Below are 27679 nucleotides of genomic sequence, written 5' to 3'. Positions count from 1 at the left end.
ATGCATAAACACACACACACCATTGTCCTTTGTCAGTAGAGTGTGATTACCACAGTCACGGGTTTGTGTTCTGATATGCAGCTGCACCTGTTTCTCACCTGAATCCACTCACAGATCTCACCGGGGGCCCTTGGGCTCCTCGGGGGCCTCGGGAGAACCCCCTTAACATACACACTCACACTGTGGAGAGAATGGAAAACATCAGATCATCATCCAAACTGGTTCCCTCTCTAATTTCAGCTGTCCAGCCTCTTCTTCTCCCCCTATCTTTCTCCCTCCGTCTTCTCACGTCGTCCAGCTCATTCTTCTCGTCTCATTCTTGCGGCATCACTTCACCTCCCTCGCCTTTCTCCGTTTCCTGGTTCCCTCTGTTTTTCATAAACTTGTGGCTGAGACTGGGCCAGCGATCCCAGAGGCGTTGTGTGAAACGCGAGACATTTCTGAGCGGCTGCCAAACAGATGCAGGCTCCTCTGCTCTGCCCCTTGACTTGAACATCCTCTCTGTCTAATACCACGGAGCCATCGGCAACAGGGCAGCGACATTTCATCACTGTGCAAATGAACACGCTGACACTAGCTGCCATTTAAATTTAAATTCACAAAGGGAACGATCAGTTTTCCCCCGCCGTGCTTGTTCGGGGACATCGTCTGTGATGCTGTGATGAAAATGATATGTTGCCGTGACAAAGAGCTTATTTTTACTGAACATTATGGTGGCAGATGCGTTTAATCACCTCAGAGTCATGGACAGCATTAGTTTTTTACTTTAATTACTTTTAATTTAACACTATTGTCTTTTCTTTTTTATTGTTGCATGACAAAATATTTCTCATTTACCATATTCTCTCTTCAGCTCTGTGTACAGGGTCAAAATTTCAGTTTGCCGAGGCTGCGGTCAGAGATAATAAGGCAGAGGTCGGTGATGCTTATTGATGAATATGATTTTTGAACTCACTAAGTGGATTGGCATGCGTTGACTGTGATGAGCAGGAGGAAGGATGGCATTAAAGCTTTCTATCTGGGTTAATAAGTTAATAGATGGATTGATAGATGGTAGGACTAAATCTCCAATTATCAGCTTGACCGAGGCAGAGACTGAGTGGAACTCTAAGCTGTCTGAATTAGGCTAATCCTGTGTGTCTAACATGTATGGATGTGCCGTTTGATTTACTTAAGCTGTCACTCACATTGTGCAGCTGAAATACTATTCATGTGGCTCATATGGAGCTTCATATTAAAGACAAAGTCAGTCATTTGTTGAAATCCTCTTCATATTCCAATGACTATTCACAGTGAGTCTTCAAGTCAGTGAGGTACGCGGCGCTCGGGCAGAGATGATAATAGGAAGTCAACGACCAAGTCACAGAAAAATGGCAAATGGAGTGCAGTCAAAATTCGCATTGCCACTGCAGACAACCAATCCCAGTGTTTGGCCCGGAGCTTGGACAAAAAGGGGTGGGATGGACAGATTTTACCCGCTACTGCTAGTAGACTGAATAACAACAACAGTGTCTGCAGTCGTGCCCTTGTAAGTAGACTTCCTCTCTCAGGCCTGTGATTGCTGCTCGAGCCTGGTACTTGCCTGAATCAGTTTCCCCAGTCCCCTGGGCCCTACACCAGGGAACATGTAATGAAGGCGGGAAGCTGGTGCATTTATCAGCTGGCACTGCAGAGGGACAGGAGAGCAGGGCAGTTGTTTACTCACCTTATCTGTCTGTGTGATAAAGCCAGCTTTGACACAGCCAGTAGACCGCTTGTACGCATGGGCATACACACACACACACACACATGGGAAGACTCGCTAATGCATGTGTGCATAAGTCTGCAGCAGAGTGTGTGTTTGTGTGTGTGTTTGTTTGTGTGTGTGCATACATGCAAATGAAGCACACAAACACACGGCTGTGCTGCGAGCCACTGACCCTTGGGCTGAGTTCATCTGGGGACACAGACTGACAAATGCGGCTGGGCGGTGACTCCCAGACAGCTGGTGGTCAAAGGTTGCCTTTCTATCTGTGCCCTCATTTGGCTGATTGTTTTTTTCTCAGACCTCATCTGCTACTCTCTCTCCCTCTCTCTCTCCCTCTCCATCTCCCTCTCTCCCTCTCTGTCAGCTGAAAGAATAAATCTTTGGGTCAAGCTGTCGGTATGCATCCTTGGCTGTTTATTCCCTCAAAACACTGTATTTGGACATCTTTCCGGTTCACTCGGGAAAGCCCCCGCCACCTCAGGAGGATGTAGGCAGAGCAGCTCCTTAGTCACTGGAACATAAGTTGATGTTAAGCCACTGTTGGTGCACAAACCTTTAGCATGTGTGCAGATTTTAATTCTGTGCCCTGATTTGACACCAATCTGAGGTATTTTGATCATATTTGCTTAAGTGAAGAGTAGAGTATTCACTAACTGCTGTTTCTCAGTGTTTTTTCCTCATTCATTCACATTGATCGATTGTTAATCACCTACTTTTTTAACAATATAGTCATCAGTTTGAGTATGAGAATAAGTTCTGGTTTCTTTGCTCCTCCACGACACTAAACTGAATATCTTTGGTTTTGTGGAGAAAGCGCAAACATTCAAGGACGCTGTCATTTTGAGGTCTGGGAAACACCAATCGACGATTTACACCATACTCTCCATTTTGTGGACCACACAGCGAACCGTTTAGTCGAGAAAGTTAAAGACGCATTATTCCATTTTGAAAATATTACTTTCAGCCCTTGTTTTAAGGGTATAATGGGATATTCTGTTACCGTCTGGATCCTCGGACTGTACCACCCTATGAATTTTAGGTCGCACCACCCAGCCCTACGCTAACGGCTCCTCCATCACATACACATCTGTACAGATGCATAAAAACTGATGTGCAGCCTTCCCCACAGATCATGCACATCATACATTATGCTTCCATTGGCATCACCCAGGGAGGATGTGGAGTTTAACGCAGCCATTCATTGCTCTCCTAATTCATTAGTCCAAATGAGCATTTATGCAGAGCACACATTATTTTTACAGGCCTGCTTTATGTGTTTGTGTGGAGTTTTACAACCCTCATAAAACACGTCCTCCAAGCCCGAGATAGATTTGGGAGCATTTATTTGCATAGTTCACAAACCCAAAATAAATCGTCAGTGTTTTCTGGCCCAGGTTGGATCAGAGCGAACGCCTGTGAGTGTAAATAAAGAGTGCGATCCAAGAAATGTTGTCTTGTAATCTGAGTAATATTTTGTTGACGTTATGTTAAAACGTGAGAAGAGTGACATAATCACGTTTGTTTGTGATTTGTGTTCAAAGACGAGTATAGTATGTAAACAGTGCCATGTTTTGCCTTTGACAAAAGAGAACTGAGCAGGTGACACAGGAATAAATGATGATGAGCTATTGGAAATTCATGAAACCAGCAATAATTGATTCTTTTTTGCTACTGGATCTAAATATTTGACTGTTTCTATCTCCAAGATGGTTCTTATCTCCCGTGGCAAAAAGGATTTTTAAAACATTAACTGGCCAGATGCAGAAGGGGAGGAGAGTGCAGCATGAGATGCACAACCAATGGCAGGCTTGTGCCCATAATGGACATCCAGAGAGTCAGAGGGAGGTTCTGAGAATTTGTCCCAAAGGAAAGTGACACAGTGGGGACTGGTGATAACAAGGTTTGCCAAAAGGTCACAAGGTCATCCTGTCTGCTGTGTGTAGAGTCCCTGCAGTAAACACACACACACACACACACACAGAGTCCTGGTTGGATTGGCAGGTAGCTGTAGTCTCTCTGTAATGATTATTAGTCATGGTTACTGTGAGAATATTTGGCTTTTAGCAAAGTGATGGCGCTGTGTCTGTGTAGCTGTGGTGCTGTGTGTGTTTGCTTTTCCTCGACTCCCCCGTTGCGCTGGGTTTGATCGTGTCTGCTCCCTCGCTGGTGCCCACTGTACGCTGCCTCCACTCTCCCCCCCCCGCATCCCTCCTCTCCTCCTTCTTCTCTGCCAACAAGTCTCTCTTTCTTTCCCATTCCTTCTTTTATTCTCTCTGCTCACGTATTTTTTGGCCAGGCAAAATGTTCCCACAGCTCTCACAATCCCTCCCCAGCAAACCCCCCCCCCTCCCCTCGTATGTCTTTCTCTCAGTCTATCACCCCCCCTTCTTCCTCTCATTCACTTCTTTTTTGTCTTTTTCTTTTCTCCACTTCTCTCTTCTGTCTGCCTCTCTTCCCTCTTTTTTTCATTTTGCCTCTTCTCCCTATATCCATACCCCCTCCTCCTTTTCTGCCAGCCTCCTGGCAGCAACTGGCATCACATGATCCCCATTCCCACTTGTGCCCAGACGCCAACACACACACACACACACACACACGTATATCACAAGTTACCAAGGGTGGCTCATGTCTTTCACTCTCAGCCGTGAACCCCGGTGCAATTTGTTTTATACTCAGTTCTGTTCGCATGAAACTTAATATACACAAATCATCAGTGCACTTTAAACAAGCCTGCCACTATAGGACGTTTAGTATATCTCAGACCATGTTAATCTTCCATTTCTTCAGACCAGCTGTGACTCCTTAGTGTTGTCAGGCATGTTTCAAGGATGTGATCGGGGGGGGTGGGGGGGGCGGACTTGGCATTTAGTATTTGCAATAAGAAAAATACAGAGTTTTGACCACTAACTCTATTTGAGAAGAGATTTTTTGCAGCCACAGAGATTTTGATTTTTGGTAGAACTTTTGAAAACTAAAGAACATATGCCAGAGAGGAGCAGCAGTGCCCCCCCCCCCCCTTCATGCTAAAGTCAAGGCAGCTTTGCTGAAAATCTTTCCCACTGCTCTCTCTCTCTCTCTCTCTCTCTCTCTCTCTCCCCCCTGTGAGAGGCAGATTTCTTTAGCATGTGCTGTTGCAGTTTTTCATGCCCCCATTGCCAACAAGTGACATCTGCTGGCCAAATGGAGCAACGACACCTCTCTCTCCATATGCCTTTCCAGTTTAATGCGAGCATTGGGATGATGCGAGGAGGGGAGACGTCGACATCAGGGGACCTCACGAAATAATAATCATAGCTTTGACCACCATATCTGCACAGAAAGTATGTTAGTGCCTTTAAAATAAAGCCAAAAAAGACTTTTCTGTCCCTTTTCTTTCTCTCACTGTCATTCGCTCTCTCTCTGTACATCAGCTCATCAGCATAGACACAGATAAAAGATAAAAGAAACAGGGCAGGGGGGGGTTGTGGGGGGTTTTGCATGGGCAACCAGCCAGCCACGTCCCTCCACCCCCACACACCCCTCCATCCTTCTACCCCGTGCCCTCATCTTTCTCCCATGGTTGATTCCCTTTAGGCCCCTCTCACCCCTTCTCACCCCCCTCACCCCCTGGCTCCCCGGCTCTGTGTGGCGTTGGCACAGAGAGGGCGCAGGCGGCACACAGACGGCCACGCAGATGGGCAATGGGCAATGCAGGGCTGCCTCCCCACACCTGCTCCTTGCTGGCACTGGGCTCAGCCAGGCGGCCATGCAGTGCACACACACACACACACATGCATACACAAAAACACAGATGTGCATCTAACACAGAATTATCTCTCATTTTATTGAACTTTCCCACATACTGTATAGACAGAGACTCGCTGGGAGCATGCACGTGCAAATACTCCCACGGACTAGCACACATGCTAATGCACACACACACACGCACGCGCACACGCATACGTGTGTTTTAATAAAAGGCCGCCGTCTCCCTCCCACACGGTGCCGCTCAACCCGTCAATCACAGATGTTTACACGCTTATCTCCAACTGCCGCCTCAACATGTGCTCTCCAGAAATCTCTGCACATATACGGTATCATACCCTTCTATAAAACACAGTCTTACATCCAGAGCCACCATGTGATGTATTTATAGACCGACGCCCATACATTCACACTTCAGCACGACCAGAACAGAAAGCAGATTTCACAATTAATCATATCGCCCCATGCGGTGCTGTCACATGCAGTCACATAGCAGAGATCTTCCAAACTACATGGAGATGCACTTTTTTGTCCGATTTCCACTGAATGTGAGAACAGTGTTTGATTGTCGAGACTTAGGCTGATGTTTCCGTGGATACGAAAGATGGGAATTTGTCAGCCCATTAGCTTGGAACTGTTTTTTTGTTGATACCACCAAAGTGCCAGAGGAACTGCCAGAATCAGGAGCTGCTGGTTTAATAGGTAGGGTGTGGATCCAGTGGCCAAATAAACTTCCCAGGAAAGTGCCAAAAATAGCTGAAGGGAAAAATCCATCCTATAACCACAAGTGTTATTCTTTCAGTCTTTGAAAGCTCAGTCTTGATTTGTTAGCAGAAACGAGGTACCCCATGGATAGTGAATGGGCCCAGAACACAGTCATTTTGTCAGGCTGCAGACATTTTTCATGTTGAGACCCAAACTTAACACCATGTGCTGACATAAAACACTCGGCTCAGGAGAGTTGATAAAAATGTTTTTGTTTTAGAACAGTGACTGGGCTTTCCTGTGTTTTTGGACATTGTGGAGGGAGTTTATTGTGGTGAATAGATCTTTAAGAGGAGGCACTGTTAATATTTATAAAGTAAATCATGATTTTAGGTTATTTTATGCTCTTTTTTTAATGCTTTCAATGAAAAATATTACATACACTATATAAATATACCTGATTTCTGGGCATGAGCAATACAGAATGTAGGTTTTGTTAATATGGAAAGTAACCATTGTGATCATGATGTATCTTCTAGAACTGGTTGATTTAAATGTAACTAACTAAACATACCACTGTACACCATTTACATGTTGTGATTCTTATCCATAACAGTAGTACAATCAGAATTCCCCTGCTTGCTTGTCCTGGCTGTAGTGTATATGTGTTTGTTAATTTTATAGTGTCTTGGTCTCTGAAAATGAAACCCAGGCTTTTGCAGAGGATCAAATTCACGTTGACTCTAAAATGTCCCTCTAAATGTCACATATAACAAAGATGTCTGAAAATATCTTCATGTTAGAAATGAAAATTAAAGAGCAGTGGCTGAAGTGCATGACTCACTTGTATAGTGGCTAAAACAGCTGTTCTGTCTGTAATAACACGGGGAAACCACACTGTTCATGACATCCCCTGTTATTATCATGTTACACTCTACTTCCATGTTATCTGGTGATACAAATTCCCATGAAATAGTTGTGGGGCACCTTCGTAGGAAGTGGCGTCCTGTCACAACTGTGTTTATTAGTCTGAAGCTTAGGGCGGCCACAGAGAGTCGGGGTCATTCACAGGACAGACAACGCTGTACCATCACTACATTCCCAAACTACAGCAGTGTCCAGTAAGAAGCACTGGCTTAAAGAAAACCAGGCTCACAACAAGCTTTGCTTGTAGGAGATTGAAGTACAGGAGTGCTTGGTCAGAGGGCAATGATTGGTTTTCAAAAACTGGAAAACAAATTTGCAAATGAAGGGGAGGGTGGGGGGTTGTAGAGGATGAAGGAGGCAGAGGAGGAGGAAGAGAAGGAAGGAAAAAAAAAAAGAAGTCCAATAAAAGCCGAATGAACATCTGTGTGGGATAGCCATGGGGATTAGGAGGGTTTGGAACATTTTAAGCGCATTAAAGATTAAAAAAAAGGTCAGAATGTTTAGCAACATACTGATAAACCTCTTAAGCGAAACCCAATTGGGGAGGCTGTTTGTTTCCTTTATCCAGAGGCTGGAGGATGTTGGGGGGGTGAAAGGTGGGGGTGGGATAAGACAGCTATGTATACTATGAAACACATGGGTGTTGTCTAGTGTACACGTCCGTCATTACAGTTTACCTTCCTGACGTCTGCTTTACTTCCATCGGCCTGCAGCTGTGCATACGTGCTACATTATACTTAGTGTTCCATGTATATGTGCAGTGCACTTCACTCAGGTCCGACCCCATCACATGTGGGCGGAGATGTACGGACAAAACCCGAGCCGCTCAGTACGCCACTGGTGCCCGCAGTCCACGAGGACGGTCGCAGTTTCCACCTGTGCGCCAAAAATCCACTCCTCCACATCGGCCGGAGTCGGCGCAGCTGTGGAGCAGAGGGTGGAGAGCAGGTCGTCATAGCATGAGAGAGTGAAAGGGAGAAGCAGAGGCGAGACAGAGAGACAGAGAACAGTGGCAGATTTGTCCACAGAGCTCTGGAGCAGTTGGAGGAAGAGGCCCCTATCATTTGACTGTGAACTGAGCTATCCTTAGATGACACAGCAGACTGAGGGTGGAGACAAAGAGACTGAGTCAAAGAGGTCATGTACTGTAGGCTGCGGCTCACTCTCCCTCAGCCTCAGCCTCAGTCTGTGCAGGTGCTTGGATTTAAATATGTCATGTTTACAGTCCATGGCTGCTGCATTCCTGAGTATGGAGGTTGACTTTGTCTGGGTTTTTCTTTTTGGCCACTGCAGGAATCAGACTCTCTCTGATAAACTATGACAGATTAATAATAACAATTGATACACAACATTTCTTAACATACAACACTTATTGTCTGTCTCCCCACATTTTGTGTCTGTCTATTAATGTAAACTAAATATTTAATCATTCAAAAAAGGCAAATTTCTCAGATAAACTCTTAGATGAAGTTGTAGCAGTGTCAAATTTCCCGGGAGAAAAATGTGGAATAATAAGAAGAGTGATCAAGTGAACACATGCTAATTATTAAAAACGACAATAACTGGCCCAACCAATGAATCAGTCCACTTCTACATGAGCACCTTTACAAGCACAAATGCAGAATAAGTACTATTATACTACAGAATAGTAATAATACTCCTCCTTTAAAGCATAGTTTTCCCTGCAGATGCTCAGATTCACACACAACACCATTTCCTACAGTAAAGGATTACACTTCTGTACAGTTAGAGGACAGATTTTTTAAAGAGAAGCTGAAAAAAAATGCGATCCAACTCCAAAAACACTGCGTCCCACATTTCCTATAATGCAACACAATAATAACAGTCCTTTTAATGTTGGCCTCATGTTACCAGATCTCAGTAATGACTTTGGTCAGTTTAATGTTATTAGTATTGCTTACAGAAACAATGGTCAAACTGACCAAAGTAATATAATAAAAACCCCGAGCTGTAACAAAGTGAAGTTATCCTTCAAACCCTCGACTGTTGCATGTGCTCTCAGTGTACAGTAACATTTGTGGTGTTTAAAGCTGAAATAAACAACTTTTTGGCTTTAACTTGTCATGTTGTTAAACTGGTGGTTGCACAGTGTAATGGCAGTGCAAAAACAAAACACCGTCCACATTTATATAGCTCCTCCATTAGTCTTGTTTTCACTGTTATTATCTGAGCAAACCGGGAGACATTTTTTAAGGGGGGCAATAAAAATACAGGCTCAATTTACAGAACAAAGGAAGTGTGTTGTCGGTCATGTTTTACATGCAGGGGTTGTTTTACCATAAAACACAACAGACAAAATACAAGCATTGCTCTGAGGAGAAGTAATTCACCAAAATCTGACAGATATTGGAATATGAATTGCAATTTACACTCATTGGCCACATTATTAGAGAACACCTGTTCAAACGCTTGTTAATGCAAATAGGGTCACTTTATTAGCCCCGATTGGAAGGTCCGTCCTCTGTATTTGCCTCCATCCTCTATTCTGAACCTGGGCGGCCACTGAGCAACGCCTGGGGACCAACTCCAGATTAAATGTCTGCGCCTTGGTCAGGGGCACTAACGGGAGCATTACCCTAACACATGTTTTGATGGTCGGAGGAAACCGGAGCACCCAGAGAAAACCCAACGTGGAGAGAACATACGAACCCGACACAACTAAATGTTTTTAGACACGGTGAAGAAGTTCAAACTGTGCGTATGAATCAGTTTAAAGTTACTTTAAACTGGGCATAATATTAGTCTATCTAGTATTTTAGGAACTGGCCATATACTGGGATAGACAGTATCCAGTGAGCAGCAGTTCTGAGTCAAAATGACTTGTTGATACCAGACGTCACACTGGTAAGACATGATAGAAAGGCAACAGTGACTCAAATGACCTCTAGTTACAACAAAGGTCGGTAGAAGACCATCTCTGAACCTATTCAGCATGTAATAAAACTTACCACATGAGATACTATCATGATATTATCTACTACAATGTAAGGATAAATAATAAATACCCATTACCTGTAAAGTATGAAGTCAGAACTTGAAGGTCAAATGTGCTGCATAACATAAATCCTCATTTGCACCCAATGCTTTTTACTAATTGCATTGTTTTATATTTGAAAACTAATTCTTCAACCGTACTAAATCAGGGACATAAATCAAGTCTAAAAACAACACTGTTTTAGCCTCATCTGGGAACCTGAGGACCTGTTTGTTTTTTATCAGATGGGTTGCTACAGCTGCAGTAATATATCTGTACACACCTGAAAGCACCTGAAAGCAGTGGTTATTAGAAGCTAGTGTAGCACTTCTATTTAGAGGAAGTGATTTCTGGCAGCGCACATGCTTGACTGATTTCATCCCATAATAAAGTTTAACAGCCAATGTTGTTACTTGTTATCTCCCGTGTTGCAGCGGTGATGTTGATTTTACATTATGTCACCAGTCTGACAACGTCCCCACACTTAGTGCAAAGAGAAGCTGTTTGCTCATGTGTGCTTGTAATGCACAAACAAACACTCAAAGCTGTTTGGTAAATGAACAAAAAAGTGTGCAGCGTGCAGTAAATGAGTCCATTAGCACTGGCAAAGGCTGCCTGTGTAGCACACAAATGAGCATGTGTGTGCAATTCTACCTTTTGAGTGTCTCCAAATGATTTGCACGTGTTTGTATGAGCGTTGTTTTTTTTTGTATCTGTGTGTATGATGAATTGTGTGATTAAGTGAGTGTGACGCTGTGTGTGTCCATTAGCCTGGATGTGAGTTGGTAGCCTCTGCCTGCATCTGCACACACACACACATGCACACTGCACATTCACAGTACATTGACCATACACTCAAATTAACTGTGTTTGTGTACGTGTTTTTTGGGCCATTTCTGTCTTAAACACTGACCTTGTCAGGACCAGTAGTCCTCATGGAGACTAAAACCTGGTCCTAATGAGGCAGAACCTGATGTCTGAGGAGCTGGATTGTGGTTAGATTAAGGTTAAGGTTAGACATTAACTGGTTATGGTTATTTAAATGAATGGAAGCCCATGCAGTGTCCTAAGAAGAATAGCTGCACAAACCCGAATGTCGTGTGTGTGATTGGAGTGATTACATGGTATATTTGACCCGTGTGTGTGTGTGTGTTGATTATCTCAGACGGGGTGTGTGCAGGGGGCCTTGGGGCGACTGTGCGCAGGAGATAAGAGTGATTCATCCACGTTTAAGTGTGTGTGTGTGTGGAAGCACGTGTGTCCATGTATGGTGTGTGCACATGCAGGCATTTGAACCAACATGTTTTTAAATGTGGCTTCATGTATCTCTGTGTGTGTGCATTTGTGCGTGTGTGTGTTTCTGTTTCTCTGCGTGTGTGTGCGCCTCTGGCAGTGATTTCTCCCTGCTGGTGGTCTACAGAGTATCAAGCATTAACAGGAGGATGATAATAATACACAGCCTCTCTATTGTTCACGGTGAGAGTAGAGTATCTCCTGTCCTTTTGATGCAGTCAGCCCTCCCACTCCCCACAGACACTCACATTACTCCAGTACTGGCACCTTTGGGCATTTAAGGTGGACACACACACACACAATATATACAGTATGTTCTATATATATATATATATATACGGATTTGGATTTTTAAATTTGTTTTTCTGACCAATGTCCTATCGGATCACAAACAAAATATCTGTCCAAATTACTGCAATGATTTGTTTGTCCATATTGTGCAGATACACCAGTGAACAAGCTTTAGCACCAATGACCAAGTTGTTAGTTCGGTAATCGAGGTGGACTCTTAATGTAAGGATTAAAGGCGGGTATGAAGTAAATAAGAAATGGATAAAACAGTCATGGGATCAATAGATTTGAAAGCTATGTGTTCTGTTTAAATTTTTCAAAGGAATGTAATTGTCCCTGAGTGGAGAAGCACCTGCAGTCACTGTGTGACAGCCTCTCATTAACTTTAATACCACCTAGATTTCATTCCCTCATCACTCCTTTATTAATCTTTATTAGCCAAGCTGTAAATAAACACTTCACATTAGCATTAATAGTAGGATGTGTGTGTTTTGTGTGTTACTTCCCGGTGGATGGGCCAAGAGACGAGTCTTGTTTTTAAGTTAAAAATGGCAACGGCAATCATAACTGCCAATTTAGTGTATATGTGCTGTATACGTAAAGCCCAATTACAGGAGCACTCAGAAACCTGCCGCGAACACCACGTCCCAATTAGTTCATCTTAAACAATTCCCAAGCAAATAAAGATCACTTTTGTCTAATAACTTGTACAAATGGGTTTCTGTTGCCAGTTTGCCAAGAAAAGTGAAAAGCAATGAAAGCAGAGTTTGAAAATGAGTTTAATAATGAAACTGGAATGGATTTAACACCTTAAAATGCAGAGAGACTAATATAGTAAAATGTAGCGTAGCACAGCGGCCTCCAGACTGTTTGGTGCCAAGAAATACTTAAACAAAACAGCACATTGAGCCTGTGCCAGTGGGCTATATTATTATCTTCATTCGAACTAATTGCCAGGCCAAACAGCGACACATATGCACACCCAGGTTTCAGCAGCCACTCGTCACTGGGGACTTTAACGGTTGTGTGCCATCTCTGTTGTCATGACAACTAGGCACTGAAACTTGGCTTGGAAATTGTCACATATATTGGAGATTTCTCAGAGGCAAACAGGTTTAAATGATTTTTAACAGTTTGTGCTTGTAACAAACGGCGTAATTGGGATTGTTTGAGTTGGCACGACCTGGGTGACACGAGCCCTGGGCTTTATTTTGTTCTGGGTTCATCTTCATCACACCACTTCTTCTTTTTTTTTGTCTTTCCTCATCTTTCTGTTTCCGTCCTTATACTTTATGGAGTGCGTCTGACCTCTGGGATCTTCTCTCATTTTTTATTTAACTTGAACACCCTCTATAACTCACTATTAGTGCAGGCAACACAACACTAGCAGGACTGCAGACACACATCCCAGTGGTTTTATCTTCACTCCATTAGCATTGCACATCCTCTGCAGGTCTTTTTATCTTTAAGACCATTGGGCCTGTGTGTGTTTGAGAGAGTGTGCTTTGCAAGCATTTGTGTGTGTGTGTGTGTGTGTGTGTGTGTGTGTGTGTGTGTGTGGGTGTGCCGTCAGCTAGCAGGAATGCATGGGTACCGCCAAAGCTAAGATGGCTGCCAAGCGCTAAGATGGCTGCCAGGATTCCACAGAGCGACAGCACGAGAGAGAGAAAGCAGTAGAGACAGAACAAGTGTGAGAGCAACTGAGGGAGGAAGACAAGAAGATGGACTCTCATGACGGCAGTGTTGTGAGGGAAAATAGAAACTCTTTCCCCGTGTTGTTATCCCTCTTTTAGACGCAGGATGGTGAGGTGATTTCGTTTGTCTCGTTTTGTTTCCCTGGTTTTGGCAGCAGGCAGACCGGGTGAAGAGTGCAGCAGTTTGCTGGCTAATAGCTCACTAATGCCACCCAAGATTAGGCTGCTGATTTGGGCTTAGGAGATGTTGAGACTAAGGGGGCCCCTGTACTGGCTGTAAGGGGGCCATGCTCTAGCTGGGGACACTTGGCCCAGGACGGCCTTAAAGCTTCAGTGCTGTGGAGTAATTGGTATATATGATACAACCATAAAACTCTACAAGGCTGGATTACATATCTGAAGAAGAATGGCAGCGAGTGAGCCAAACAAAACTTAGCAAGCAGCTCTGTGCTGAGCCCCCGCCCGCTCGCACCTATAGATGCAAAACTGAAAACACAGGAGAAACAGTCCAAACAATGCGGAAAAGGAACATGCACATGTTACATGTAGCCTTCATGCACTGTTGAAGGCCTTTGCTGCAGAGCGTGCGTGAGTGGGAAAGAGAGAAAATTGTTTGTGATTTTAGTAAAAACACTGGAGCCGTGCAGTCCAAATATTTTCCAGACCAGAAAAACAAAAAGTGCATGCTTTGTATGAGAAGCTGACGTTTGTTGTGACAATGGACCGAAACCCAGTCCAGAACCTGTTTTTGACACCTTCTCCAGTTATTTAGGAAAGTGGTTTGTTTTCCGCCACGGCACACGCCAGATGTGAGGACATTAAAGTTGCAATACGTAACTTCTGTCGATTGTATTAATCTACCTCTGTTTGGTCTTCATTAAACAGAAGTGATGGAACATTTCGTATGCTGCGTCCTTCTTTGTCATGCTATTATCACACCTGACTGAGGGAGCATTTGTGTGTATACAGAAGCAGCGCAATGAGCATTAATCCGGTCAAACTTACATTTTCATTATTATGTTGCATTGCTGTTCCCTCTGTTTGTCTTAACATTAAACAAATGCATCACTCGCTGTGTGCAGCTGTGTCTCCGGGCGACATGAGATTTGAAAACTGGGCTTACACAGCATTATGTGAACCTATCTGACACTGGTTTGAACAACAGCTTTAACCACTCTATGGTTTCGAGCTGAGGTTCAACCTAAATATAAATTCATATTCCACTCTTCGTCTCAGATCCATATCTGTGTCATATCTGTGTAGTATCCAGACACTGACCGTCTCTCCTCCTCCTCCTCCTCTCCTTTTTTGTCTTCCAGAACAATCAGGACAATCAGACAACTCAAACCAGCAAGGAGACACAGACGTGAAGCCCCCGCCAAATGGTACGTTTACGAGTTTGTTCCCTTCGCACTCCTACACGAGCGTAAAAAGTGTTTTACGTACCCGTTGCCTACATGCAGTCACGGCTATACACGTGTGCATACAGTATATACACACACACACACACTACCCCCACACGCAGGCCTCTCTGTGTGTGTGTGTGTGTGAGGGTGTCCCAGCAGAGTTTGGGTCTGAGTTTATTATGGTAAGTAGAGCTGATGGTACTGTAGCGTTGGGGTTGTGCTGGGATTGTGGTGGGCCACTCATAAATCACACTGACGTTATTGGAAGATGGGAACCACATGGCCGCTGCTGAGCTGAGCACTGACCTCATGCGCTGTCCTCGCTGTGGTTAACCCTGGACGGGGATGGAGTGAAGGAGGGAGAGATGGAGAAGGGGAGGAAAATAAGGGATGGAGTTAAAATAGAGAGAGAGATGTGAGGAGGGGAAGAGAACTGGGAGGAGAGAAATGATGGACGTGTTGAGAGAGAGATGAAATTAAGGAGGAACAGAGGGTGTGGAGTAAGGATCGCGGAGGAGTATCTCACTCCATGAAATCACTTTATTTACCAAAAAAAGAATTCTCCAGTCTGGCCTTCATCAGTGTCACTATTGTGAAGTGTAGCTGCCTTTTGAAGAGCGCACACACACACACACACACACACACACACACACACACACACAGGCGATTCTCTGTCAGTTAATTAGTATTGCACCTGGCAAAGCAATGGAATACATAACAGTCGGTGATCATCCAGCACTGGAACGAGAAAGAAAGTGAGAAAGCAGAGTTGTTTCTCGTCATTGAGTAGAGTCAACACCCAAATTGTAATTAAGCGGACTTTTCTTTTAAAGGATCAGGTTTCAGCATCAGTGGACTCAAAGGAAGTCGCTTATAAATGCCAGCTAGTATATACTGTTCAGTATATACTGTATACATGAGGTTCATAATACACAAGTTACCCAGTAAAGCTGTCCATGTGGATGTGATCCTCCGTGATTAGCTGTGTGTCCAAACTCAAAGGCTTGTTGTGTCTTATAAAAAACACATGCTTCCTCTGGATGACACCGGCAGTGTGCCGGGGCTTTGGCATACACATGCTTTTCAACTCAGTTTGTGTGTGTGTGTGTAATTTTATGCATGTTTGGTGTATGCAGCTACCCCGCAGTCTGCTCTCTCACACACTTTTCCTCCCCCCCCCCTCTCTCTCTCTTTTTTATCCAGGCCACTTGAGTTTCCAGGACTGCTTTGTGACTTCAGGGGTGTGGAACGTAGCCGAGCTGGTCCGCGTGTCGCAGAGTGAGTATCTGATGTAGATTTCATTTCTTCACAACATGCACTTCCTTGTCATTCCTGATACATGCTGCAGCTAATGATTATTGTCAATCTGTCAATAATTTTGTTACCTCATCAAGAGTTTGGTTTCTTCCATAAAATGTCAGAAAATAGAAAAGAACTCTCTGTTCCTCACTTTTTCCTAAGCCCCAGAATAATGACACCCTGAAATTTCTTGTATTGTCCACAAACCAGAAAATATTCCGTTTAGTGTCATAGAGCCACAAAGAAACCAGAAAATATTCACATTTAAGTGACAGAAATCACAGATTTATTGTACTTCACATTGCAGCCGCCTTCTATTTATACATTTATAACTACCAACAACAATGAATTCATCCTAATAACAGTTATTATGTATCCAAATCTGTATATTGCTAATTCTAAATCTATAATTAACATTGTAGTGTGTGATATTTGTCATTTTGAACACACACGCGTGCTATTTCTATATCAAACACAGAGCAGCAAATGTGTTTTAATGCACAGTTGAGTATCGTCCGTTCATTTCTTCTTTTTGATTAAGGTTCGTTTCAAACTATTGTATTTTTGGACATTAATTTTTTGAGTTGAACGTAATAGGGTTGGAGCGGAGTGTGGGTTTAGACGGTCACATTAGAGTACTAAGACATGGCAGAAGATCTATGATGTTTAACACATACGAGTGTACGTTTTCTCCCTAAAAAGACAGATGCATTGTTTCAGTCCCAGGCTTTAAGTTTAAGTTGTGCTTCATAACCATCACCAGCAGCAGTCTGGTGTCAGGAAACAGCAGCTAATAAATCCCAGAGCACCACACTGAAAGAATCCAGTTAGAACAAAACCCCTGTGCTTGTTTCGCAGGAACCTCAACTTTTATATTTAGAGATGAACAAATGCACTTTTGTCTTTTTTTTTTTTTTTTGTGAGTGTGTCGCTGCAAAATTCCTGACTTGTGTGTATGTGTGTTTGTGTCTCAGCACCAGTGGCTACAGCGACTGGCCCCAACTTCTCCCTGGCCGACCTGGACAGTCCTGGATACTACAACATCAACCAGGTGACCCTGGGACGGCGCTCCATCACCTCCACCCCCTCCACCAGGTAGACACGCCTACACACACAAGCACACGCCCATGAGTACAAACACATAACACTTGTGCTGTAATTGTAGTAATTTTCTGCACTAATATTCTTCCTTTCGTAATTCTCTAACCTCCTTAATCGTTGCTGCTGACCTTACTCTGCTTTTTTATTGTGGCCTTTCTTTCCCTTTTCTCCCCCCCCTCCCCACTTTTCCTCCTTCACCACTAATCCTTCTTATTCCCTCTCACTTTTCCCACCGATCCGTCTGTCACACTGTCTGTGTTTGTGTCTTTTGTCTCTGTTTTTCCCCCCTCACTCCCTCTGTCGACCTCTCCCGCTCATCTTACGCTGCAGGACTGAAATGGAGCTTTATGCAAGTCTCCCACGGAGGTAGTTACACTCAGTGCAGAATATCTCCCCTGATACTAATGTAACACAGACCCCTGCATCACACGTTGCACAAAAAGCCACACATCCGTGCTGTCACACAGATATGCACACATATTTAAACATTCAGGATCACTGTACATTCGTAACCCACTTTTTATTTTATCGGTCACAGATGTACAAGTCTATGCGGATCTGCAAACACACACAGGAATGAATTCCTGCGTCGCTATACACACGATTTGTAGCACAGTGGTACTTCAGGCCAGTATGGACACGGCACACTGAGTACATTTAGATGCTGTGTTTGTCCGACTGTCTCCAGTTGTGCTGCTTTGCCCTTCTTTCATCTAAAACCTAATATCAAATAAAACTCTGAAGGGAAAATGTTGACATTTTGGATTTCTGTTCCACTTGATTTCACGTCGACACACACGCATCATGCGATACGCTCAAACACAATGCGCGCCCTCAACAGAGCCTCATCTTACCATTACGCCTGGGTCATATTTTCCGCATTCCGTGTCCCCAGAGACACGCTACTTATTTCCGCCTGCGTGTTCATGACCACTGTTTCATTCATACTCAAAATGAGGCTGTGCGTCAAGTCTAGCATTTCAGTCATGGCGGTTTCTCGCCAGGAGTTCGCCCTCATCTGTATATCCGACTCCTGAGCGAGGAGTTGTGTGTTTGGGTTGTCAGTGGACCTCCTCACGCAATCTCATTCCTAAACAAGAACGGCGCCACCAACTGGTGGATGCGGAAAAGTTATGACTCAGGCCCCGTCGTGCACGTTCAGTGAAGATTTAAAGAAAACAAATGAGATGTGGCATGAGATAAAAGCAGCATCCCTCAAACACCTCACCCTTGTTTGTCTCTCAGCTCCAACAAGCGCAAGTCCATTGACGACAGCGAGATGGAGAGCCCGGTGGACGATGTCTTCTACTCGGGCCGTTCCCCGGCGGCCGGCAGCAGCTCTCAGTCCAGCGGTTGGCCTAATGATGTGGATGCAGGTAGTCTCGCCACAAACTCCTCATCAGTTGTGCACTGATTCCAGATGTTTTTCACTCGCTGGGCCAAAGTCCACATCAATTCAGATGAAAGACAATGTTTGTTTTGTTTAATCTTGTAAAGTTAAAGCTTTATGGAGGTCGCAACAGAAGCAGCTCCAATCTGGCTTCATATTGAATGTTAAAGCCCCTGAAAACTTGAAATAAGTACTTTGACATTTTAGGAAATACTACATCTGAACCTTCTCGTTGAGAGCGAGAGGAAATAATTAAGTTCTTGATGTACTTATAAAGCCGTTGTTAGTACGATTAAAAATGTAGCTAAGCATTAAGACTAAAGCAGTAAATGTCTCAAGCTTCAAGTCTGGCTTTGTTCCAAAGTACCACAATTAATCATTGAACACCTGTAAAGCTCAATGTGTGATATCTCATTATGTACAACCATAGAGGAATTTAAAAAGATTATCTATAATGAATTGATTTTAGACGTTCTAGTACATCCATCGTGTTTTCTTTGGATAGAGCCAGAATATATACTGTACTTTGAAAGGTAATATAAACCACCAATGGCTGTAGCTCTGCTGATAAGAGAGTAGTTTTAATCCTCTGAACACTCAGGAAGACGGTAAATATTATTCCTGCATTCCTTCAAATATTCAATCATTGAACAGTTCAAGTCCAGAAAAGCACTTTTAGTTCTTACTGTGAAACACAGCCGCCGCAGCAGCTCCATTATTTGCATTAATCATGGAGTCAGTGAGAGATAGAATACAAGCTTGTAACACAATTGTGAATTTAAATGAGGAGCTTCATCATGATTTAAGAGAACTGAAACGAGGGTAAAGAGTCGAGGTCAGCCCAAAAATCTAACGAGAAATTTGGCAATGCTGTGTTAATCTGCTACACCATGACCTTGTGGGTGTGGTTTGATTAGATTTGACTGACAGCATGATGACGTGTTTCCAGGGACTTTAATAGAAATATTTTGGATGTTAATCTCTGAATTGAAATGGACCAGAAGCCTCAGCTCACCTCCTTCCACCAGCACAGCTCTTGTGCCTCTGTGTTGTCCCTCCCCCTCTCTTCATCACATCCTCCCTCTCTTCCTCACCTTCTTCTATTCACTACTTACAAACTTAGACCTAATGATGCCCCTTGCAGATCCACAGTCGGGTTATATCATTAAAGCATCCTTTATCCCACCCAGCAGGGCCTTAAAGTGTCAGCTTGCCCAAAACATAAGAAACTGTGCTTTTTCAGTGACTCTTTGCGGTTTGACCGTGCAGATAAATTACAGAGTTTATTTGCAAAGGTTTCGAGAATTCCAGGAAACCTTATACCACCCAAATACAACATACGTGAATGAAACCGCTGCCTCTGCCAAAAACAAAGCTAAGAAAATGTGTTGTATGACCTCTGTAGGTTATCGAATGACACGTTGCCATTATGTTTTTTCCAATAGAACTTTTAATATTAATGTACCAAACATTGTGAGAATACAAGATATCTGCACACTTTACCAGGGTAACATGTATAAAAGCGGCGTTTCTGTTCTGGGTGAACTGACCCTTTAAGCTGACCACAGTCTCAATCCATGACACTTTGTGTTTAGATTGTTTTGTGTAACTTTGCTGTAGTTGTAATGGCATTAGTGCTACCACTCAGTTTAACAACAGGAGTGTATGTCTGTGTGATGTCTGAGGCTGTTATAGTGTTATATTATAATTGTACACTGTTTTTCTGTCTTAAGATTATTAAGAAAAATAAAACAGTACAGGGTTGTTTTAAAACTCTCCTCTCTTAGTCACCTTTACAGTTTTAACATCGACATCCATCAGTGTTTTATTCTTGAGTATTTTATCAGAGCATAAGCACCCATAATCATTCACAGCACGATGTTTCATGTATATCTCCTGTATGTAGTTTTTGGGGATTCTCTAAAATTGCTAAATGTTCATGTCTTTGCCAATTTTTAACCATCACTCCCACTCACATGCTGTCATGTTTATACAACCAGCAGTAATGATGTAACTCTTAAATAGAGACTTGCTGCACTCGATAGTGTTAAAACCCCTCGACTGTCCATTATCTAACCACTATTCTGTCTCTCCCTCTCTTTCTGTCTTTCTCATGTTTTCCATTTCTCTCTCTCTCTCTCTCTCTCTGGCTGTTTCTCTCCTCCCCTCCTCCCCATTGTTAACTCTTCCCTTCTCCCCTGTTTGGCCTTCCAGTGCAGCACCATTTGGCCAGTGTGCAGGAGAGGAAGATTAAGCATGAGAACGATGGAGTGCAGTTTCCTTACCATGGTTAGAACAACATTATAAACATTATACTGTGTCATATACATGTCTACATGCTCTTCTTCAGCTCACACCACCCTCCACATATGTACTGTATATCTCTCTGTGTCTTTCTCTTCCAAATCTGTTTGCACTTCCTGTGAGCTCTCTGAGCTGTTCTGCATTGTCCATTCTCTCCTCTCCTCTCTCCTCTCCTCTCTCCTCTCCTCTCCTCTCCTCTCTCCTCTGCTGCTATGCTGCCGCTGGGTGGGGTTGTGTTTCTACCAGATGTCTGCTGTTGTCCATTGTGGGTTTACCAAAGCCTTTTGGTAGCCCAGTAGCTCCATAACATCCACCGCCTGTCTGCCTCAAAGATGTTGTTGTAAATCTGTGAAAGAAATCAGACATGTAGGAGGATAAGTACATCCCCGGTGCATGCAAAACATCCTCACTCCTCCTGTCCTGGTGTACACTGTCTGACTTACAATACGCTGCATTTACATGTGTAATTATGTGCATTATCATATCTAAAATCCACATTACTGAGAGTTTCTGAGGTGGTGTAAACATTCAGCTAAGTGCTTTGGGTGTTGTAAATTTGCTGTTGAGCCCTCAGAGAGAGAGAGCGAGAGAGAGAGGAAGCCGGCGATGCTAGACACAGGTTGTGTCTGTATGAGCATTAGCCGCTTCATCCTGTCCGTTGTTTAGACAGCGCTGTTGAGTGGTGTCTCACCTGCTGGAGGCCTGACTCAACCGTCTCTGGAAGACGGAGCAGGAAAAAACAATATAAGACCCAAATAAACACAACGGAAGGCACTCAGGTGTGTCATGAATGAACACGAGGCACCTTCTGTCTCCAAGACATGCTTACTCACTCACACACACACACACACACACACACACGTAACTAAATTGAAACACACTCACTCACTCACTCACTCACTCTCTCTCTCTGATTTACATTCACACACACACACAAATGCACGCACACATGCACTCACACGCACACGCTCCCCAATCTGGAGCAGAGCAGCGTTCCAGTCCAGATGGCGCCTCCATGTGTCTACAGCGAAGGGAGCTACTGGGTTACAGCAGACATCTGTTCTGGTGATGGTGGTGATGGTGTTGGGAGTGAGAGATGAGGAGAGGAGAGGAGGACTGGAGGACGAGTGGAGGGAGGAGGAGGAGGAGGAGGAGGGAGGGGGGCGGGAGGGCCTCTACCTCTACCTCTGCCTGCTCTGGAGGTGATCCTCTACCTGAATGAAAGGCTCTGAGGCATAGCAGGTGATCATGTAATCCATCATTACGTCTGCCGTCTCCTGCTCTGCTCTGCTCCGTTCTCTCCCTCTGCCCGCTTGCTCCCGCTGCTCCTTCGTGGGAAAACCTGCTATCGACCTTCCAGTGCGGGTCGGGTGTTGCCGGGCGGGGTTGGCATTTCCTAAGTATTTTTCTTATTGATAAAGAATTCCAGCTAATTACATGGGCATGAAACAATGATGTATGTGTGGTGATGTTATTGTTGCGGTGTCCTTGCTGAGCTGGAGAACATTAGTGTAACGCTGAGTGCTAATGATGAGTGATGTAGTCAGTGAATGAAGCAACACGACTCTGTTAATATATGTACATTGTTTTCTTTGTCCACCTGAATGACAAGTGTGTGAGCTCTCTCTCTCTCCCTCTCTCCCTCTTCATTGTGTGTGTGTGTGCGTGCACATGCTCGTGGACCATTTCTGTGGCAGTCGAGGGGTTTGTGTGGTCGCCAGCTTGTTAGCGTGGTAAGACTAGAGGGTCATGGGAGCAATTGGCTGCCAGTCTGCTCGTACAGTGTGCCAGGAGCAGGACACAGAAATAATGTAGAACAAACAACTGTGTGTATATGTATGCGTGCGCAAACTCACTCTCTCACACACACACACACACACACACACACACACAGATTAAGGCAGAGATCAGAGTAACTTCTGTTAGCTTTATCAGACAAAGCTTTCATTGGGCATCTGGGCCTCATTTGCTGCTCCTCACTGAGAAGCCACACACTAGCAGATATTTCAGCAAGATACTGACTAATTAGGGAATATCACAGAGACAAAAAACAATATGTATAATTTAAGGCTGTTTATGCATAATAAGCTGGTTTTAATTGAACTGGGGATGTTATGGGACACGGTCGTCCCTACGTGCACCGCAGAGGAACTGCAGCCAAAATTAGCTATACTGTTTATCACAGGGATGCATTGAATGCACAACACGGCGGAATTCAGTCGCATTTCTAACAGCAAGGAATCCAAATGCCTGCTGACGTAATGTGTTTTACTCTTCACTCTACTCTCATGGAAGATTATGGCATAAGTAGCCATAAATGGGTAAGTGGTTACTTGAATACTTCCTCTTAATGATACAATGTTTCACAATATAAACACACTGTTAATTTTACATTAACACAAAATAATAATAATAATAATACAGTATACAGTTTTATAGGGCTACTCCAGGAATTTCAGGTCATTGCATTTCCACAAAGTATTCACAGTATACATATTTACATCAATTGGCTACAACATACAATATGTACTGTATGATTCAATAAAGCTAAGAAGATGTGGAAAACGACTGATGTCAAAATGTAATCACACGACTGTCGATGGTCAAAAAATACCTTCTATCTAGACGGCAGCTTTGCATAAAAGTTTAAAATGTTCCGCTACAGTTTTAAAAAATATTTGTAATACTTACTCATAAATACAAGACTATTGTAGGGTTTCGTCCCAGTGCTCTGTTGTGGATCCGTGTCATTGCAATTTGCAGCACTGTATGCATTATAAGTATAAAGTCAGAGCTCTTTCAGGACACACTGGTATTACCAAAGTATTTAGAAATGCACATTCCACATAAAGAGTAAAATCAGTGTGTTTTGGTGAGAATATTTTGATATAGTAATAAAACACTTTCATTGTCATGGAATCACACACATATCCAAAAATGTTCTACTTCCCTCCATTGAAGTGTCTCTTTCTTTCTAAAAGTTGTACTGTTTGGCCAAGGCAGTACCTCTGTACCCCCCCCCCCCCCCCCCGTTGACCTCAGTTCCTTGGCTCGTTACAGGAAAGCCATGGTTGCTAACCTCGGGGTAATAATAGACTCTGATTTAAAATTTGACAAGCAGATTAGCTCTCCCCTGAAAAACAGCTTTTTTCAATTAGGGCAAATAGCCAAGGTCAAATCTATTCTGTCGAGGCATGACTTTGAAAAAAATCATGCACACTTTTATTCCAACTCGACTGGATTATTGTGATGCTTTCTATGGCGGGGTTAGCCAGGCTTCCATTGCTCGCCTTCAGCTCATCCAAAATGCTGCTGCTCGCCTCTTAATTGGAGCTCACAGGCATGAGCATATTTACCCCATTCTGGCTTCCCTCCATTGGCTCCCACTGCGCTACAGAATCCATTTTAAAATCTTTATTTTTTTTGTCTTGATAATCGTGCACCGCTTTACCAATCTTGCCTCAGCTCTCCACTGCCTCATAGTCGCTGAGATCAGCCAATCAGCTGCTCTAGGCCGTCCCACCAAAGCGAGGCTGAAGCTCGGGGGGGGGGGGATCGGGCCGTCACAGTAGCAGCTAACAAATTGTGAAACGAGTTGCCGCTGCACATTCGGCGGGCCTCCTCACTTCCTGTTTTTAAATGTGTTTAAATGCACTTCTATTCTCCTTCAACGCAGTGTGAGGTATCACTGAGTGAATCTGAGATGTGCTGCTGTGTGCTGCTGTGTTCTGTGTGCTCTGTGTTGTTCTAAATGTGCTTTCTAAGTGAATTGGATTTGATTGTTTAACTTAATGGGCTGAAGAAATTCCTCCAGTAAATTAGCCGTTAAAAAGAAAAACACACTGACAGTCGAGCAGAACACAGTGCTGTTTCCCCTCTTTAGAGATGCATGTTAATTTCACATGCATAATAGTGATATGCAGGTCTGCCACCTGTACACTAGATTAACTTGGCTGTAATGTGTTGCAAACACTCTAACGGAAGTGAAATATTAATGCCAGATGGGTGACGAGCGTACGCTGCTAATGTTCTGCTGACCGTAGCAAATGGTCTTCTACTTTTTTATCATCTTGTAATGTTTTATGAACACTTTTTTATTTTATTTTAGAGTGTTCAGCTGTTCTCCACTCCACTTTTGTTTTTTTAACTGGACTTTCAACAAGTGATTGCCTAATGGTGATTACCAATAATTTGCAACACTATGCCACTGATTTTTAGCCAGAAATAGTTTTCAGTTCACTTAATATAACACCTAAAAATGATGTTTGTTATTCAGTGCCTTTATTACTGTATATAAAAGAAAAAAACCTTATTTCCCAGCTTGTTTTATTAAAGACGGGTCAAAAAAAACTAATAACCAACAGCATCTCAGTACAAATACAATCTAAATGTATTATCTTTCACAATTCTATCAGTAAGTAAGTAGCATTTATCTCATTGTGCTCCTCCCACCTGCATGTAGAGTCACATGGTGTTCCGAGCTGAACATAAGTGCAGGCGCCCACCTTATTCTATACTTATCGGTGCCCACACAAGCACAGCTGTGCCCATGCTGCCTATGAGAATTGTGAGTAAATAGTGATAAAACATTTCCCAATGTAGCATTAAAGAGCAAGCTTTTCAGAAATCTGCTCTGTTAGACTTTATATGCTCGGCTCATAAAATCTATTTCCACATCTCTTTGGGCCATGTCGAAATTACCCACGTCTTTATTTGAGTGTGTTTGTTTTTTATACGTGTGAATATTGTGTTGTGTAGTAGTTTATGGGGCGTTTGCCTGCCAAGGTTGTTTATCACTGTATTCCTTCAACCAAAACACAAGCTCAGGAAAAGTAATGAGGTCTGTGTGTCCACGCTGATTTACTTTTCTATACGTCTGTTTTCTCATTATTCTCTGTTTTTATGGATTTATTTTCTGCATTTATTCAACATTGTGGTTTCCCAGCTCAGGTCAAATATACCATTGGGTTTTTGCTCCTCAAAACCCTGTAAGTCAAAATTGTGCCTTTGGATTACCAGACATCAAAATAAATGCCCTCAGTGCCCACCACACGAGGCCTTGATCACAGAAGAGAACCTCTTTTTTATCTGTAGCTCTCACACATTTGGCCGTGTTTCTGGTCCGCTGGTGAACCGGGCCTGTAGTTACAAACTGAGGGATATTTCATGCGGTCCTCTGGCCTCAGTCGACATTTATAGACAGAGGGGGGACACTTTAATATGTTTGTCTCTGTGTTTCGGATTTGCCGTCACTGCTCTCCTCTCCTGCTTAACTCCTTCCATCTTTCTACCGCTCTCCCCTCCATCCTTCCCTTGGCAGTTTGCCCGGGGGCCGGCCATCCAGCCTCAACAGTGTGTGTGTGTGTGTGTGTGTGTGGAGTAGCAGTGCTTATATGTAAAGGCAGTACCATACCTAATAAAATACTTGACAGTCAGACCTCAGAGGATTGATTGATGTGCAGTATGTTTTGGGCCTGCAGTTGTGTGTAGTCGCACCGCTCGTGCTGGCTGACAGAGCTCACTGTGCCCATCCTGACCCGTGCGGTGAGCAGGTTGGTTGGTTGTTGTTGTTGTTGTTGTTGTTGTTGACTGTTGGTTCTGTAGCTGCCTCAGACTCTGAGATCATTGCGGTTCTTGGATTAGTCTGGATTTCAAATCTCTGAGTTCAGTTTGGTGAGTAGGACGTTGTTTTGGTGTCCGTAGCTGGGCCACCATGTTGCATTTCCCAGCTCTCCTCTCTCTTGACACTGTTCCCCCAGCTTCCTGAAACCCCACCCCCTGCCCCTGCCCCCACCCCCGCCCCCTTACCTTTTCTTGCGTCACCCTCTGAACCCCTGCTGCTTCAGAACAGTGGGGTTGAACAGTCTTCAACCCCACCCGACTCTCCCAGTGTGACCCAACAGCCCCCACTGACTGTACAAAGACAGATTGTGAGAACCCATCTGTATGTTAAGCCAATCAAACAAATCAATGAATGAATCGATTGATCAATCCATTGATTTTTCAGCCAATCATAATCATTCGATTTTTTTTTTGTACTCAAAATAAAAAAAAAGTCTTAAGTTTTTATTTTTGAGTAGAGTCAAAGTAAGAAAAGCAGCCATGTTTGATTAAAACCTCGTCTCTGTTCTGCCATTTTGTTGATCCCCTCTTTTTGCCAGGACTGTCATCGCCTGGTTCTCTTAAGAAGCCGGGGAAATTCGATTTCAGCGCCCTGTCCTCCCAGACGAGGTCCCCCCGCATGGCGTTCACCCACCACCCACTGCCAATGCTGGCGGGAGTGAGACCAGGTGAGACCAACCCAGCTCCCAACACCCCCCGAACGCCCCCCCCTCCCACCCTCTCCTCCCCCCTCCTCACCATCTCCTCCTCCCCAATCCCCTCACTTCTTCAGTGCCCCACCCCTCCTTCGTGGTTGGGAAGTGTGGGAGCGTTGTCTTTGGGAAATGAGAGTGACTCGGGAATGAAAAGCTGGCAGGTCGCTGTGTAGTTTGTGTGCACTGCTCTCCTCCGCCTCCTCCTCCTCTTCCTCCTCCTCCTCCTCTGCCTGCTCTGACCTTGTAGGTCAAGCTGGTGGCGGAGCTTCTAGGGTGTCTGGGGGTGTGGTGTGTGATTTTTCTGGCCTATCTGTAGGTGGATTGCTTTTGGTTGTGGTCCTTCTTCTTCTTCTTCTTCTTCTACTTCTTCTTCTTCTACTTCTTCTTCTTCTTCTTACAGAGGAACAGTAGGTAAGGTGGATGCTGCTGCAAATTCTGTCCCAACTGAAATTTCACGATTGTCAAT

General features: G+C 43.9%; 1 protein-coding gene across 15 annotated transcripts in view; it reads left to right on the top strand.

The window, feature by feature from the left end:
* The window catches only part of nfixb (nuclear factor I/Xb), a 143930-nt gene that overhangs the window by 99667 nt on the left and 16584 nt on the right, over positions 1-27679 (top strand). For 6 of the 15 annotated variants that reach the window (XM_058653158.1, XM_058653156.1, XM_058653159.1 and 3 more), the window contains 7 exons: positions 14716-14781; positions 16006-16080; positions 17076-17196; positions 17533-17568; positions 18448-18578; positions 20807-20881; positions 27058-27186. In XM_058653158.1, coding sequence (XP_058509141.1) covers positions 14716-14781; positions 16006-16080; positions 17076-17196; positions 17533-17568; positions 18448-18578; positions 20807-20881; positions 27058-27186 — 633 coding nt within the window. The remainder of the gene's footprint in view (positions 1-14715; positions 14782-16005; positions 16081-17075; positions 17197-17532; positions 17569-18447; positions 18579-20806; positions 20882-27057; positions 27187-27679) is intronic. The other 9 variants (XM_058653162.1, XM_058653169.1, XM_058653155.1 and 6 more) reach the window with 6 other exon arrangements.

The sequence above is a fragment of the Solea solea genome, chromosome 16, assembly GCF_958295425.1.
Source record: "Solea solea chromosome 16, fSolSol10.1, whole genome shotgun sequence".
In the NCBI taxonomy this organism is placed as follows: Eukaryota; Metazoa; Chordata; class Actinopteri; order Pleuronectiformes; family Soleidae; genus Solea; species Solea solea.
This window is presented reverse-complemented; position numbering and strand designations above follow the sequence as displayed.